Source organism: Marmota marmota, unplaced genomic scaffold (genome assembly GCF_001458135.2).
Source record: "Marmota marmota marmota unplaced genomic scaffold, marMar, whole genome shotgun sequence".
Lineage (NCBI taxonomy): Eukaryota > Metazoa > Chordata > Mammalia > Rodentia > Sciuridae > Marmota > Marmota marmota.
Window position 1 is genome coordinate 7,770,129 of NW_025999900.1, and position 15,693 is coordinate 7,785,821.

At 51.1% G+C, this 15,693-nt stretch overlaps 1 protein-coding gene across 3 annotated transcripts in view; it reads right to left on the bottom strand.

The window, feature by feature from the left end:
* Positions 1 to 1,223: 1,223 nt before the first annotated feature.
* Positions 1,224 to 15,693, bottom strand: part of Actn1 (actinin alpha 1) — a 94,492-nt gene continuing 80,022 nt past the window's right edge. Inside the window, exons 11-22 of one of the 3 annotated variants that reach the window (XM_015490495.2) lie at positions 14,616 to 14,763; positions 11,366 to 11,516; positions 10,703 to 10,811; positions 10,139 to 10,279; positions 8,929 to 9,111; positions 8,626 to 8,760; positions 7,344 to 7,523; positions 6,175 to 6,321; positions 5,159 to 5,239; positions 4,629 to 4,694; positions 3,450 to 3,608; positions 1,224 to 2,135 (exon numbers count right to left, since the gene is read on the bottom strand). In XM_015490495.2, coding sequence (XP_015345981.1) covers positions 1,977 to 2,135; positions 3,450 to 3,608; positions 4,629 to 4,694; positions 5,159 to 5,239; positions 6,175 to 6,321; positions 7,344 to 7,523; positions 8,626 to 8,760; positions 8,929 to 9,111; positions 10,139 to 10,279; positions 10,703 to 10,811; positions 11,366 to 11,516; positions 14,616 to 14,763 — 1,659 coding nt within the window. In that variant the 3' untranslated portion in view covers positions 1,224 to 1,976. The remainder of the gene's footprint in view (positions 2,136 to 3,449; positions 3,609 to 4,628; positions 4,695 to 5,158; positions 5,240 to 6,174; positions 6,322 to 7,343; positions 7,524 to 8,625; positions 8,761 to 8,928; positions 9,112 to 10,138; positions 10,280 to 10,702; positions 10,812 to 11,365; positions 11,517 to 14,615; positions 14,764 to 15,693) is intronic. The other 2 variants (XM_015490487.2, XM_015490480.2) reach the window with 2 other exon arrangements.

Consider the following 15,693-nt stretch of genomic DNA (forward strand, 5'->3'; position numbering starts at 1 on the left):
ACTGCTATTTTTATCTTCCTTGCATGACACTGAGAAAAGCAACTGAGTTGTGGTTTTTGTCCTTAAATTCCCAAGACACAGGCCAGGAAATTGCTGTTCTCCCACAGAACATCAGTCTCTCCGGGTAGGAGACAGTCCCTGGCCAGATAAATAAAAGCTCTTTTTTGTTTGAGTTCAGACTTAAAAGCATTTTCTGAGGAGGCTCCCCATAACGATCAGTGAATTAATCCCCTGATAGGGATTAACTGAATGGTAATTGAAGTGGTAGGGTGTGGTTGGAGGAGTTGGGAATTGGGGTGGTAGCTTTGGGGTACATATTTGTTTTAGGCAAAGTGGAGACCTCTTTCTGGTTCCTGATCATCAGCTAAGCTGTTTCCCTCTGTCACACTCTTCCACCATGATGTTCTGCCTCACCCCAAGCCCCAAGGATTGGAGCTGGCCTTCCATGGACTAAGACCTCTGAAACCATGAGTCCCTCAAACTTTTCCTCCCCTAAAATTGTCAGATCCTTTAGTCATAGCAGCAAAATAGCTGACTAAAATACAGGGTTTCAATAAACTGCTGAGGGCCTCACTAAATTGCTGAGGCTGGCTTTGAATTTGCAATCCTCCTGCCTTAGCCTCCCAAGTTGCTGGGATTACAGATGTGTGCTACCACACCCAGCCAGGAGATGAGTAAGAAGAAAATGGGAAAAGCTGGAGCAAACCATCTAGGAGTCTTATTAAAAATGCAGATTTTGATCCAGTATGGCCTGAGATTTTGCATTTCCAACAAGCTCCCAGGTGATACCAGACAGCTGCTGTCCGTGGGCCTTGGTGTGCTGAGGACTTAACTCTGGGTCTCACATATGCTAAGCAAGTACTCTACCACTGTGCTATACACCCTAGCCCTTTGTGGGACAATTTGAATAGGAAGGGGTAATTCTGAGGTGACTCAAGCTGTACCCTGTAGGAAAAAACAAAAGGAGTCAGGGATGTCACATAGCTATATGATGCTATAGAGAACAAAGGAAGATGGGGCTTATCATCTGGGAGTGCCCCCCACATTCTTCATCTTATTTTTAACTTCTGTGAGGAAACCACCTTTTCCTTTTCCAAATGAAGAAACTGAAGTGTTTCAGTCAAAAACACATCAGAGGTGGGTACAGGTGTGTACAGGTGCCCCATACCATCTCCAATCACCCCCATACTTCCAGAAAACAGCAATCAAGGAGCAAAGAGACATCATGGGAGTGTTGTTTTAATATGGTCTGTGCCAAGCAATATCAAAGTTGTCCATAATCTCCAAGTTTGTCTATTTTTGATAGCAATATTAAATTCTTTTTAAAAAAGTATGCACTGATAAAGAGGCTAGCCACACCTCTGAGGAGATTTAAAAATCAGAAGCCACATAAATTATCTTCCTTAAAAAACAGCCATTTCAAAAGATTTTCTTTAATATCATAAAATATTTTCATGGACAAGTGAGCTAGCAAACACACATGCACCAATGTGTCTTTGACAAGAGTACCCCTCCCCCCACCCCCCACCAAGAGGACATGAGATTGGAGAAATGAATACAGCAGATGAAACAGATAGAAGAAGAAAAACAAATCAGTAAAAGAATGGAATAAAACTTTGTGCTTGGTTATTTTCCTATGTCACAACAAAACAAAAACATTTTGGTGCAAATAGTTAATTTTTCCTCTTTTCCATTTAAGTCTGGTGGAGAAAAAAAATACTTTTTCTATAATAAAATATGTAATTTTTTGGTTTTTTTTTTTTTTAACTTTTTAAACATAACTTTTTTTTTTTTTCCTTTTTTGCAGAAAATAATTTTGTAAACTGTCACTTCGCGGGCAGGGAGGTTCGAGGCCGTGTGGTCCCAGCTTGCTCCGTTGGAGGCTGAGAGCTGAAACCAAACTCGGGCAGGAGACGGGGGCAGCGGAGGTGCAGGGCGGGGTGCGCACGGCGTAGGGGCCGAGGGGCTGGGGCGGGTTAGAGGTCACTCTCGCCATACAGTGCCGTGGAAAAGGACATGTAGTCCAGAGCACCGGGCACGGAGTCTGGGCCGTTGTAGGGGGCCATGCGTGCAATGCAGTACTCGGCCTGGTCGGGCGGCAGCTCTCGGCGCAGTTCGTCACCCGTGATGTAGTTCTGCAGAGAGAGCGTGGTCAGGTGCCGCAAAGCCAGTTGGCAGGGCCGCAAAACCCTGTGGCTGTAAACTTTCCGGTGACCTTAGGTAACCTAGGCCATCCCCATTTACACTCCCTCCTAGTTCTTTTGGATCTATACATATAAATCCAAACATACATCCACACATACACACTCTGTATATGTATATATACACCTAATATATTTTAAAAATCATTTCATATTTTCCGCTTCTATATCTACTTTAGCCTCTTTCCAAACTAATTCCACATTTAATTATACTAATAATCTTCTCATGTATCACACTACTAGTCTGCAATAATACCATGATGGAACAATGTCAACAGGCACTCTGCTTGAACACAGAGATTCCTGAGGGATCCCACTCCCACTTAATTGGGCTCTCTGGAAAATCTCAACCAGAGAGTTAAATTTTAAGGAGACCTCCAGCAGATTAAGATGAGCATCCAGTTTCGGCATCCCTGCCAGACAGCATTTAAAACCTATCTGGCTGTCTTAACCATCTTCAAAAGTATGACCCTTACCCCATTCTAGCCAGCTGTCAGCGTGGGTCTTTGCCTTCACCCTGCCCCTCTTGTGTACCTGTGATAGGTCTGCTCAGAAGCTGTCTTTTCTAGAACATTAGAGGGATCTGTGGCTCTGACAGATCCCTTCAAGTTCTCTGGTCTAAAAATGGCTGTGGGTCTGAGTGACATCTGGGTTCACTGATGATCATTTCAGATGGCTAAGACCTGGACTGGGCCTCTGGCCTCTGCATACAGAGAGCATTGGAAAAGTGGGAGGGGCACTGAGGGGCTAAGTGGGGCATGACAGGGGACTCAGATTTGGAAACCTGAAGCAGGCCACTCTCAAGAGTAGAAAAATGAGAGGCATGCTTCCTTCTTTCACCCCATCCCCTTATCTTGCTTCCCACCTATATTCCATACCTGTGCCCAGCAGGGCATAAGGATGAAATCCCAGGGATTCTCAAATGGAGTTCCATTGTTCAACCACATACCCCAACCCATTCTACTGCCTTCCACCACCTTCCATCCTCCATCATCTCATCACAATGTACAGGAATCCCTCACTGATATGTAGTGCTCCTGGCAGGGGACCCTTTAAATTAATGCCTTGTCCTAACACCTTTGCTGAGCCCCAGGCATTGCAAAAAGGGGTAGAGGTGCAAGTAACCAGAGGCATAATGGGGTCCTGGAGAAAGGGGTAATGAGGTACTCACATCCCACCCTACCCCTCCAGATCAGATCCAGGCAGTGCCTGCCACCCAGCATGGTGCCCACACCATAGTAGACTCACCTTGTCTCCGGCCAGGATCTTGAAGGAAGCCATGACCTGGTCTGCTGTATCCGTGTCAGCCGTCTCTCGGGACATAAAGTCAATGAAGGCCTGGAATGTCACTACCCCCAGGCGGTTGGGGTCCACGATGCTCATGATGCGGGCAAATTCTGCCTCTCCCTGGAGGAAACAGTCAACCCAGGCCTGTCAGCCCATGGCCTGCTGAGAATATATCAGATGGACCTCAAACCCCTGGGGATCAGAGTAGTCTATGGCTGGAAGAGGAGGGTACGACAGTTCCGTGACCTTAACCTGGGTCACACTAAGGGTATGACAGGGTCTCAACACTCAACAGTGGAGACCCAGCTCTGGGCTTCCCACCCGCTACAGGTGTCTGGGTTCCCCCTGGAGAAAATAATGCTGGTATTCATTATAATGACAATACCATTAACAAAAGCTAATTCTACAGAGCATATACTATATGCCAGGCACTATTCTAAATGCTTTTAGATATTTTAGTTCATTTAAGCCTCCCTAGAACCATATAGAATCTTATTATGTCCATTGTACAGATGAGAAATCTGAGGTCCAGACAGACTAAGTGGCTTTCCCAAGGTCACGTAGCCAGTGAGTAGGGAGCTAGTATTTCAACTCAGATAGGCGCTGTCTCTCTACCACTCTGTATTTTCTAAGTGCCAGCCTTATGTTAGATTCCCTCATTTCATCTTTACAACAGTCCTATGGGGTTCCCTTTACTTCATCTGAGGCCACAAGCTAGTAATGGAGGAGCAGGGATTTACTTCCAAGTTCATGGTTTCTACCCCAGCCCTCACCCTTGCTGGGAAGCCCACGGGCTCTGCACTTTGCACCATGGCCAGAAGTTACCTGACTGCCCAGTGAAACACCCTGCCCTGCTTAGAACCCTAGACAAGGGAGGGCATGCTAAGAAGGTTACAGAGAGGCCTGGGACTATGGCAGAGCGGTGGCAGGCCTCAATGGAGCCATCATCAGGGCAGGGGAAGAAATCGAAAGCTCCAGGCCCTCATGTGAGATGAACCAGGGCCAACCCCAAACCCTGAATGTCCAAACCACAATCTTTCCTGCCTGCATTGCTAGGACTTGGCTTCTCCAGCCAGCTAGCTGCCTCCTCTTGCCAGGGCAGGCCAAGGCCTGGCAGACAGAGGGTGGGGTTTACGTTACCATGTTGTAACCCATGGAGATAAGGCAGGCGCGGAAATCATCCGTGTCCATCATGCCTGTCTTCTTCTGTGGGGCAGTGGCACCAAGATACAGGAGGCAGAGACAGGTGGAAGAAGGAAGGGCCAGCCAGGGGCCAGGAAGACAGGGTACAGACAGCCAGAGAAGAGGGTGAGATTTATGGTTTGCGGGTCAGGAAGGAACAGAGAGGAGGAACATGTCCAGGAAAAATGTCCACAGAAAAGAGAAAAGCAGAGAGGAATGCAAAATCCATCCACAGAATGGAGAGCGGCGAGGAGAGATGAATGTGGGCCCCAGCAGGTTCCCACAGACGACAACCAAGGGCAGAGGGCACAGCAGTGGAAGGAGAAGCCCAACATAGAATAGGCATGGATGGCAGGAGAGGACGAGGCCCATGGCCCACGGGAAGGGGTCAGGGAGATCCAGACAGAGAGAGAAGAGAAAAAGGAGAAACGCGTTATTTCTCGCCCCGGAGGCCACCCCTGAGTGTGCTCCATGCAGGAGGCGAGTACCTGGGGGTCGTTGCCAATGTCATAGCCCAAGCTGATGAGGCAGGCTTTGAACTCCTCAGGACCCAGCGTGCCGGAGTGATCCTAGGGCCGTGGTGCGCCAGGCAGCCAGCCATGCGGTGCCAGGGAGGTGAAGGCCGTGAGGGTGGGGGTGGGCCATGCCCCAGTGGAGGGTGGTGTGTGGGGAGACACAGGGACAAAGGCATGCGATGGAGAGGGTGGAGGTGGAGAGGCAGGGGAGAGGGAAGATAAAAGTGCACATAGTTAGACACACGGATGACGTTCCAGAGGAGCCCAGTCTCTGGCACACGCAGCCCTGCTCTGTGAAGCAGGGCAGGAGGGGCGCAGGAGTGAGAAGCTCCCCCAGGAGTGCTCCAAGCCACCCAGGTCTCCCCCAGGCTCCTCCCACCCACGTGCCTGGAGGGCAGGAAGCAGGCAAGGTGGTGGACAGCAACTGACCCCATGCTTCTCCCACCATTGTGGCTGCCCCAAGCCCCAGGGCACTGGGAAGGGGCAGCCCACTGTACGCTTGGCCTATCCTGGGGCTGAGATGAAAACCCAGGACAGAGGACTCCAACATCCCCAGTAAAGTGTCCCAAAGGCAACAGGTTGGGGTAGGAAGGAGTCTCTTCTCTGTCCCCTGAGGCAGAGGTGAGGGTCGGTTCCCACAGCCAGGGGCAGCAGGCCTTCATTTGAGACTCTGGTAGCCTCGCTGTGAGGGTTGATTCCTCATGGTAGGAGAGCGAGGGCCAGGGGTCAAGGGTCTTCTCCCCACCTTCAACAAGAGCACTCTCTCCAGGAAAGCAGGGAGGCTTAGGGGAAGTCACAACAGACTTGCCAAGGCAGGCTCCGCGAGGCACAGGAGTCGGGCCAAGCTGGCGGAGCTTCCTCCTCTCCCTGCTCCTCACCCACCCGGGAACCAGGCCTTGCATAGTGGCCCACACCCTGGGCAGTGCCCTCCAGGGCCCTAGGTCAGGGGCTGGGGGCAGCTCTAAATGAGTGAGGAGTGGGGCTCTCACCCGGTCAAAGTGGTTGAAAGAGGCCCGGAACTCATTCATCTGCTCCTGGCTGATGCCCTTGGCATCCCGTGTCAGGATCTGGTTTTCCACCTCATTGATGGTCCTGGCGATGGTGGTGAGCAGCTGCTCCCAGCCCACGCGGATATGCTGCAGTGGGCAAGAGGCTTGTCAGCAAAAGGGGCCCCAGGGCCTCATGCATCTCAGTGGAGATCCCCCAGGCCTGGGCTGCCCCTCCTATTCCTCCTCTCCACTCTTGAAAACAGTCAAAGCAATTAAACTGGGCCTTCTGTCTGCAGTCACAGTATCACCAGAGGGAGAAGAACTGAGACAAGGACAACCTATCAGGACACAAGACTCTAGCGAATGAAGAGGGCATGGTGCTGGCCTCTGTCTGGGACAGCAAGAAGACCAGGCTTGGCAGTGGGGGTCGGTTGGGGAAGGAAAGCAGACTTGACATGGGAAGGATTAAACTGGGTGATTCCCTGAACCCAACCCCACCACATACACAAACACGTGCACGTGCTCGTACACACTTCACAGTCAACACAAGTGCCGTTATGTGCCACAGGAGGACCTTCTGGTCGGCATCAGGCCAAATAAACAAAGTCACTTAGTGATGGTGTGGCCGTCTTAGTTTGTGTAAGCATCCTCTATGATGTGCACATAGGAGGAAACTGCCTTACAACATGCTTCTCAGAATGTCAGTCATTTGAAGTTGGTGCCCAGGCCAGTGCCTGGAGCCCACCAGTATCAGATTCGCTGGGAGTGCTTATTAAAAATTTAGATGCCCTTGGGGCTGGGGCTCAGTGGTAGAGGGCCTTGCCTAACATGCCTGAGGCACTGGATTCGATTCCTGGAACCACATAAAAATAAACAAAGGTATTGTGTCCATCTACAACTTTAAAAAAAAAAAAAATAGATGCCCAAGCTCCATCCCAGAATGAGAAAGCAAATTCTGGAGATAAAGCCAAGAAGTATACACTCCCCAAAAGTTCCCTGGATCATCCAGAAGGCACTGCAGATTGAAGATGGGGAGCTTCAAGGGCAAAGAGATGTGAGCACTTATCCTGCTAGTATGACCAGACTCCTTGGGAGGGGGTTAACTCCTCCTCAGCCCACCCCAGCCCAGGTGGAGGAGAGAAGGGGATCTGCAGCTCTGCCCCACTCACCTCCATGGTGTAGTTGGTGTGCTTGTTGTCAAAGATGAGAGCCTCCTGGATCAGCTGGTGGTCACATTCCAGCTGGTCAATCTTTGGCTTGTAGTTGACAATGCTCTTCTCGTATTGTCGCAGGTGGCTGAGCTGGTCCTCCAGGGTCCCATGCATTTCAATGGAGATCCTCCCAATCTCCTGCTCATCCAGAAGGAGGTACCTTGAGAGCCTGCCCCACCCTTCACTCATGGGGTGGGGACTGAGCTCTAAAGGTCATATAGGTTAACTACCAGGAAGATTTTCAGTTCCCATCCCAGGCCTAGGGAGGCCAGCACTGGTAATCACTACACATTTAGTGTGATGTTCCTTGGTAGGAAAAGAGCATCGTAAAGTTATGAAATAAGCATTACCATCGGATGAAATCTCTTGTCTCTCAGGTACCTGTCAGCCTCAGGACGGGGCTGCATGGTCAGTTGCTGACCTAAACATTCATTCCTTCACTCTCTTTTCAAATCCTCTTCCCAAGCCTCATTATTAACCACTGGCCATCTCAGGGATCTTCTCAGTGTCCCCTGAGCCAGGTCCTCCCCAGTGGCCACCACTCCTGCTATTTTGCCTCCTAGGCTCCTGCTCAGCCCTCCTGAGCCCCCATCACCCCCCCCCCAAAGGACCAGACCTAATGTCCACATCTACATTTGCCTGTCTTCACTCACATCAGCCGACCTCAGCCCATTCGATTCAGTCCTGCCAATATCCCCTGAGCATTTACTAAACACCATGTGCTGGAGGAAGGAAAGATATGCACACAAACATGAATTTCAATTGGTCTCTGCCCTCGAGGAGCTCAGAGACCACGCTCTAGCCAAGTGGTGCACTTTCTCCACCAACGAGCCCACATAACTCCCCCCCAAAATCTACACTTGATTAGGGACAGCTCAGCTTGCTTTCTGGGCGGAGCACCCTCTTTGACTGAGCCCGTTGCCAGGGGAGCAGCAATGGAGGAAGGGGAGGCCCAGCCAAGAGGAAAGCCATAGGGCTGAAGCTGACCCAGGTGTTCAGGAGCTGGTGGTCCTTGGGGACTGCCATATGCAGCTCTGTAGTGTGTGCTTACTCCCAGATCAGACACTGGGATCGAGCCCATCTGCCTTCCCTGCACAGGACTCCACACTCCCCTGCAGGACAGCAGAACAACTGTGGACTCAGTCTTCAGTTCTCCGTGGGTCCTGCGCAAGAGGAAGCAGGCCGCCTGCCTGGCAGGGATGGTGCGGGGAAGCCCCCAGCTTCTTACAACAGGACCCACCTCCATCTTGGTCTGGATCCAGGGCCCGATGACATTGGCCTGGGCCCCAAACTGCTTGCGTAGCCTCTCGTTGTGCTGCTGGCGGGCATGCTCCTCGGTCAGAGCTTGGTCCCTCCGCGGCACAAGCTGTCGCACCTAGGGTGGAGACAACCGTGGGATGTCAGGGGTGGGTCAGACAAGGACAGCAGTCAAGGTGTTGACCTGTTCCATAAATTCACTCACTATGAGGACAAATAATGAATGTTCACTATGAAACAATAAAAATGAATCAAGAAAAATCAGTCACCAGGCCCTTCAACTCACGTGGTCCCATTTGCCATTGATCTCCTGAGGCGTGATGGTTGTGTAGGGGTTGGTGCCTGCCATGTTGACGTGGTAGGTCTGGACAATCTTGGACACCTCGTTGTGGATGCCCAGGATGGCCAGGCGCTCCTTGTCAGCATCAGGGAGGGTGGCCTTGAACTGCTCGTGGGCTGTGGTCAGTCCCTAGACAGACACAAGGACGCAGGATCAGTACAGACATTCAGAGGGGCTGTGTGTCCCTTGGACTAGATGAGTGAAAGGAGCCCTAGAAGTCCCAGGACAGATGCAGGTAGAAGGGCCATGAGAGACCTGAAGGCATCTCAGCCACTTTGGTGGCTGAGAATCAGGAAGGCAGGATGGCCACAGGAAGGGGAAGGCAGAGCTTCCATCAAAGCCACGGCTGTACCCAAGGGACTGGTGAGGCTGTCCTAACCTCCCTGGGGCATTCAACATCCCTCAAATCAAGGACAACGGGGACCCCTGAGCTCTGCTCTCCAGGTGACCTCCCCCAACAATAGTTCCCTCAGCTCTCTGCTTCTCTTTTTGAATCTAATACTTTGCAGTTATATAGCAGATAGAGGAAGATGTTAATTATGCAATGAGCTCCAAGATAACTATTATAGTACAAATCAAGGCTCAGGAAATATAAAGTATATAACAGAAGCTTTTTTTTTTTTTTTGGTGGTATCAGGGATTTATCCCAGGGGTGTTTACCTCCAAGCTACATCCCCAGTCCTGTTTTTTATTTCATTTTGAGACAGGATCTCACTAAATTATCAAGGCTGGCCTCAAACTTACAATCCTCCTGCTTTAGCCTCACAAGTTGCTGCAATTACAGGCATGTACCACCACACCTGGCTAGAAGCTACTTTTTGTGTACAAAAAATGTGGGGGTAGGGGGTGTTGAGAAGAACATATAAATGAATATACTTGTTTGTGTATGCAGAGATATTTTGCTTACCTCTGGGGAGGGGAAATGGGGGGTTAGGGGACAGGAGCAGATGGGAGACCTTATCATACACCCCTTTTACTTTGGGATGTTATAGCATGTACACATATTATCTGGTCAAAATAAATAAAATGCAAAGTTTCAGATCTATGGAATTCTGGGATGCTCTTCCTCATCAACCCTACGGGGGGGAGTGGGACTTACAGAGCATGGGCCAGGAGCAGCTGGGGGAGAGGTCTCTGGAGAGGGGATGTGGCCTACCTGGATCTCCTCGATGGTGTGCACGATGAAGGTGTCCTGCAGGTCCTCCATGGCGCCCTCCATCCAGTTGTTGAAAGGCGCGGCCCGCTTGGCGTACTCTAGGTACAGCTGGTCAATGGTCTCCAGTAGCTTCTCCGTCCGCTGGGAGTGCCGAATGGAGTGGGGGTGGGGTGTTTAGCAGAGGGATGCCCAGAGACCCCGCCCCCACCCCCACCGAGATCTTCCTGGACAGCCCTATCTAGAAGCACTGGACTGAGCCAGGCAAAAAGAACAGGTATCCCTGGGTCTTTGTCAGGTGGATGGGCCACCTCTCGCTGGAGTCACCTGGCCTGGCCCCCAGAGAATCTGACCCACAAAACAAGAAAGTTCTCAAATGGCTTGGGTTGTTCAGTGCACTCAACTGGGAGGATGAGATAGAGTTGGGGTCAGAGAGGAGGCATCTCCACACTCAGGCCCACGGTGGAGAAGTCTGGGGAACCAGAGCTGTTTAAAGCAAAGGGAACCAAGGAGGAGGAAGGGGTACACACAGAGCCACGGGCCATGCTCTACCTCTAAGGTCCTCACCTCTAGAGCTTCCCTCCGCTTCTGTGTTAGAGCCCCCAGATTGTCCCACTGGTCACAGATCTTTTGGCAGCGAGCATTGACACTGGGTGAGTCGTAATAGTCGAGCTCACTGGGGAGAAGAGATGAGAAAGTCAGGTGAGGTCAGTTAATTTGGGGGGCCTACTCTCCCTCCTCCTGAAGCTGGGAGTACCAGTGGTGCTGGAGAGTCAGGGGTGCCCCCTTCTGTAGACTTTCCAGTACCCCTCTCACTTCCTTGGCCTCAGAAGACTACAGACAGGAGATCAAAGGCCAGTCCCCATCTCCAGTGGCCCCGCCCCAACCAAAGCAGGAGGTGATGCCTTCCTTGACCTCAGTGCCCCATGGCAGGGAGCCACCAAGGACCAAGGAGACAGCTCAGCACTCAGAACCAAGGTTGGGTCACCCTCTGGTCCCATATGAGTGACAGATGAGGACCAAAGGCCTATCACAGGAAGGGAGTAGTCCGGGCTCCTTCCCCACCCGGAGGCATTCCTTGCCTTCTGTATGGGCTCCCTCCACACCTGGGCACCATCTGTACCCCCCTCACATCCCCCAGCCACCTGGCACTCCCGCAGCAGCTGAGAAAGCTGAGCCTCAACCCTGTTTCAGGGCACAAAAGGGTGGGGGTAACCGGGGCAGGCCTACTTGAGCTCCTGTGCGATGGCCGCTATCTGCTCCACACGGTCCTGGTGGGCAGCCAGGTCGCTCTCGAAGGCCTCGTGCTTCTTGAGCAGGGCCTTGATCTCAGACAGGGTGGCCGTCTCATAATCCTTCTGCCGCAGCATGGCCTCTTTGCCTGAGTTGAAAGAGAGGGGTGCCCGGCTGAGCAAGAAATGGCGAGCAGGGGAGGGGGCATCTTCTTGGCCCCAGGCATTCCTCCCTCAGGCCCAAGCAACTCCATGGAGGTGTGCACCACACAGCGATCCGCGGTGTGAGAAAGCAGGGGTGCCACCAGAACAACTATGGGGAACAACTAGGAACGTCAACCCTCCCCAGTCTCTTAGAAGTCTGCTTACAGGGCTGGGGATGTGGCTCAAGCGGTAACGTGCTTGCCTGGCATGCGTGGGGTGCTGGGTTCGATCCTCAGAACCACATACAAATAAAATAAAGATGTTGTGTCCACCGAAAACTAAACACAATAAATATTAAAAAATTCTCTCCCCCACCTCAAAAAAAAAAAAAAGAAGTCTGCTTACAGCAGCACCCATGGGACCTTATGAGCAATAAGAGGTGGAATACTGTCAGGGGTGGAAAGAAAGTGGATCAGCCAGGCCACTGAAATTTCATCATTCCCAATCCCCTTTTTGGGAGGTGGGGTGGCACTGGGGATTGGACCCAGAGGCCACTTTTTTTCTATTTTATTTAGAGACAGGGTCTCACTGAGTTGCTTAGGGCCTCACTAAGTTGCTGAGGCTGACTTTGAACTCATGATCCTCCTGCCTCAGCCTCCTGAGCTGCTGGGATTATAGGTATGTACCACCATACCCAGCCCAATGTTCCTTCCGTGAATGCAAGCTTGTTCGATTTTGAAGCTTTCTGGATGCCTGTATGTCAGAATGACTTAGGAGCCTACTTATTTACTCCTATCCAGTTTTTCCTTATATGGACATTATGTTAAGATACTGGGCATAAATTGTTTTCTGCTTTTCAAATATTTATCAGCACATGATCAGAATTTCCCCTGTGGCTCCACAGACTTCCCATGTCCCGTTGTCCCTCAGTGTCCAGGTGGGATTGGTTCCTGGATCCCTTGCAAACACCAAAACTGGCAGATGCTCAAGTCCTTTATATAAAATGGTGTAGTGTTTGCATATAACCTGCGCACATCATCCTGTACACTTTATCACAGAACTACACCCCCAGCCCTTTTTATTTTATTTTAAGACAGGGTTTCTGTAAGTTGCCCAGGTTGGCCTCCAGCTTGGATCCTCCTGCCTCAGCCTCCCAAGGAGCTGGGATTGCAGATGCACAGCTTCTCCTGTATATTTAAAATGATCTCTAGATTGCTTGTAATAACTAATACAATGCAAATACTATGCAAATGTCATTATATTGTATCATTTAGGGTGCAGTACAGATGAAGTTCTTTTTTGTTTTCAACATCTCAACCCACAGTTGGTTGAATCCTCAGATGCAAAAACTATGCCAGAGAGAGCAGCCTGTGCCACCCCACTCACCCACCCGGATGAGGAACCATTCATAGCCCTGCTGTGGGCATGAGGGCGAGATGCACTGTGGTAGATGTCTCACCACAAAAGCCTCCAGGCCTGATTTCCTCAAGTTCAGGGTTGATTCCTTAGTCAAGAAATGCAACTCCCAGGTTAGACTGCAATTAATTAAGTCATTGGGTGTGAATGCAGATAGCCAAACTGCTTTCCCTAGAGGTTATGCTGGCACGGCAATGGGGCACCCTTGCCTGTGTCGTGGCTGTGAGCTGTTTCTTGACCCAGGAGGAGACACTAGCAGCAAGTGGGTAAATTAGTGCCCTCTCCACCATCCCCTTCTACTCAGAACTTGCCCACGCGCTTCCCACAGGGCGGTACACCCACACCCCTTAGCTGAGTCTAGCTCACGCCTAGCCCCTGCATCAAGCCAGGCTACTCCCAAATGGCCACAGGGTGTGGCTCTCCTTATTCATTTCTAGTCTGAGAAGCACAAAAAAGGGCTGAAAGGGGGAATCTTAGGGCTTTGAGCTCTGCCAGTCCACAGGTCTGCCCAGGGACGTCAGCTGATAAGACCTGCAGGGCGGGAGAGGCAGCCATCCCTCCCTCCAGCCCTGGCGGGAGTTCTAAGGAAAGACCCCCCAAGTATGACTGTCTCTTCAGAGTTAACCTTGGCCACTCATGAGTAGACTCCAGACGTGGTTCCAAGTACCTCAAGGTCAAAGAAAGGGGGTCACACATGTTCTAAGGCAAAGACCAGGAAAGAGAAAGAGGGAAGGACACAGAGGGAAAAAATGTCAAGAGCTGCTCTTTACTGAATGCACTATACCCGCTGGGCCCTGAACCAGGTGGAAAATGTACTAGTATGTAAGCCTCACGAACACCCTAGGAAGAGGTTTCACGAGGTTGACTAGTGTCATCCTCCCCACCTAATGTCTCCCCAGAACCCCAGAATTTGGAAATAGGGATTGTGCAGATATAAGCAAGGTAAGATGAGGTTAAACTGATTTAAGGTCTTTACTAGGAAAAGGAGCAATTTAGTCTCAGAGACACAGAGAAGAGAAGCCCCGTGAGGATGCAGGCAGGGACCAGAGGACACAGTGACAAGACAAGGGATGCCAGGGACGGCTGGCCTCCACCAGAAGCTGGGAAGCAGCACAGAACATACTCTCCCTTTGGAGCCTCCACAAGGAACCAACCCTGCCGACACTTCAGTTTAGGACTCCTGAACTGTGAGGATGAATTTCTGTTGCTTTAAGCCACCAAGTGTGTGGTGACTCTTTACAGCAGCAAAGGAATCCAACACAGGAGGGTACACCATCCCCTGTATTTTACAGATCTGGGAACAGACCCAAGGTTAAGGCACCAATTCTAACTTATGCTGCCTCCAAGGGGCAGAGCCAGGGTTCAAACCCACTCAGTGACTCAGGAGAGGAAAAACAATGACAGTGACAAGAACAATTACAAACTAGCATTTAGATAGCACTGTACTATGTCGGGAACTCCTGTCAGTACTGCCCATGCCTTCGTTGATTTACTTCTCCCCTATCAGGTTGGATCTGTTATTTTACAGATGAGGAAACCAAGGCAACCGAAAGGCTAATGAACTTGCCCAGTGCCAGAGCACCAGTACAAGACAGGACTAGCAAGAGAAGGAAGGAGCCAGGGCTGGTGGCCGGGTGGGAGAGTTGCAAAGCCAGAACATCTGAAGAGGTGGGGCTGGGGGGCCTCACCATCCGTCCAGGCCTCGTGGATGGAGGCCTTCTGCCGGAACTTCTCCGCCAGGTGGTCCAGCCGCTCCAGCCTCCGGATCTCATTCAGGAGCCACTCCTCATAGCCCTTCTCTGCCTGCTCCAGGCAGCCCCAGGCATTGTTGATGTCCTGCAGGGATGGGAGGCACGGGGTCAGGACTTGGCCTGGGCCTGGACCCCAGCCCTCTGGGACCCCTACAGCTGCTCCGTGTCTTCCAGGAGGAACCTCTTCCCAATCTCTGCCCCACACCCACCCCAGCCAGCCATCCCAGCCCACCTCCACATAAGCCACCAGCCACAGGGCTTCTGAGCATGAAGTCCTGTAGGATAAGAGCTCAAGGCCCTCCCTGCCCAGGTCTGGCTTCCCACAGGACTGTGGTCGATCACAGAGGTATTCATGGCCAGTCAGGGAACCAGAACAACAATGAATGGGGCAAGCAGGCACTGGGGCCACCCCACCACCACCACCACATTCCTGGATTCAGGCCTCTGGGCAGTAGCCTGGATGACCCAGCCCAAGGTTCTGAGAGGGACAGCTGCTGAGCACAAGCCCACATACCCCTTCAGACACAGCCACCTCTACTATCAGTGCAAGGACACCCAGGTGAGCACACTTGGGGCTGAACCTGGCTTATGCCTCATCCTTTCTACCATGCCCCCCAGGGCCAGGCTGCATCTGTCCCACCCAGGGCAACTTTTCAACTTTGCAAGAGCACCCCAATTAGGCCAACAGCTGCTCTGGCCACCTAAAAGCTATTGAATCAGACTTGAAACCCAAAAGAAGGCTATAGTTTTCCATACTGCACACAATATCAAAAAGTTGTAGTATTTTGTTTTGTATTAAGGATTGAATCCAGGGGTACTTTACCACTGAGTTATATCTCCAGTCCTTTTTATTTTTTATTTTGAAACAGGATCTCACTAAGTTGCTGAGGCAGGTCTTGAATTTTCAATCCCCCTGCCTCAGCCTCCCAAGCTGTTGGGATCATAGGCGTGTACCTCCATGCTCTTGGCATATATATATATATATATATATATATATATATATATATATATATAT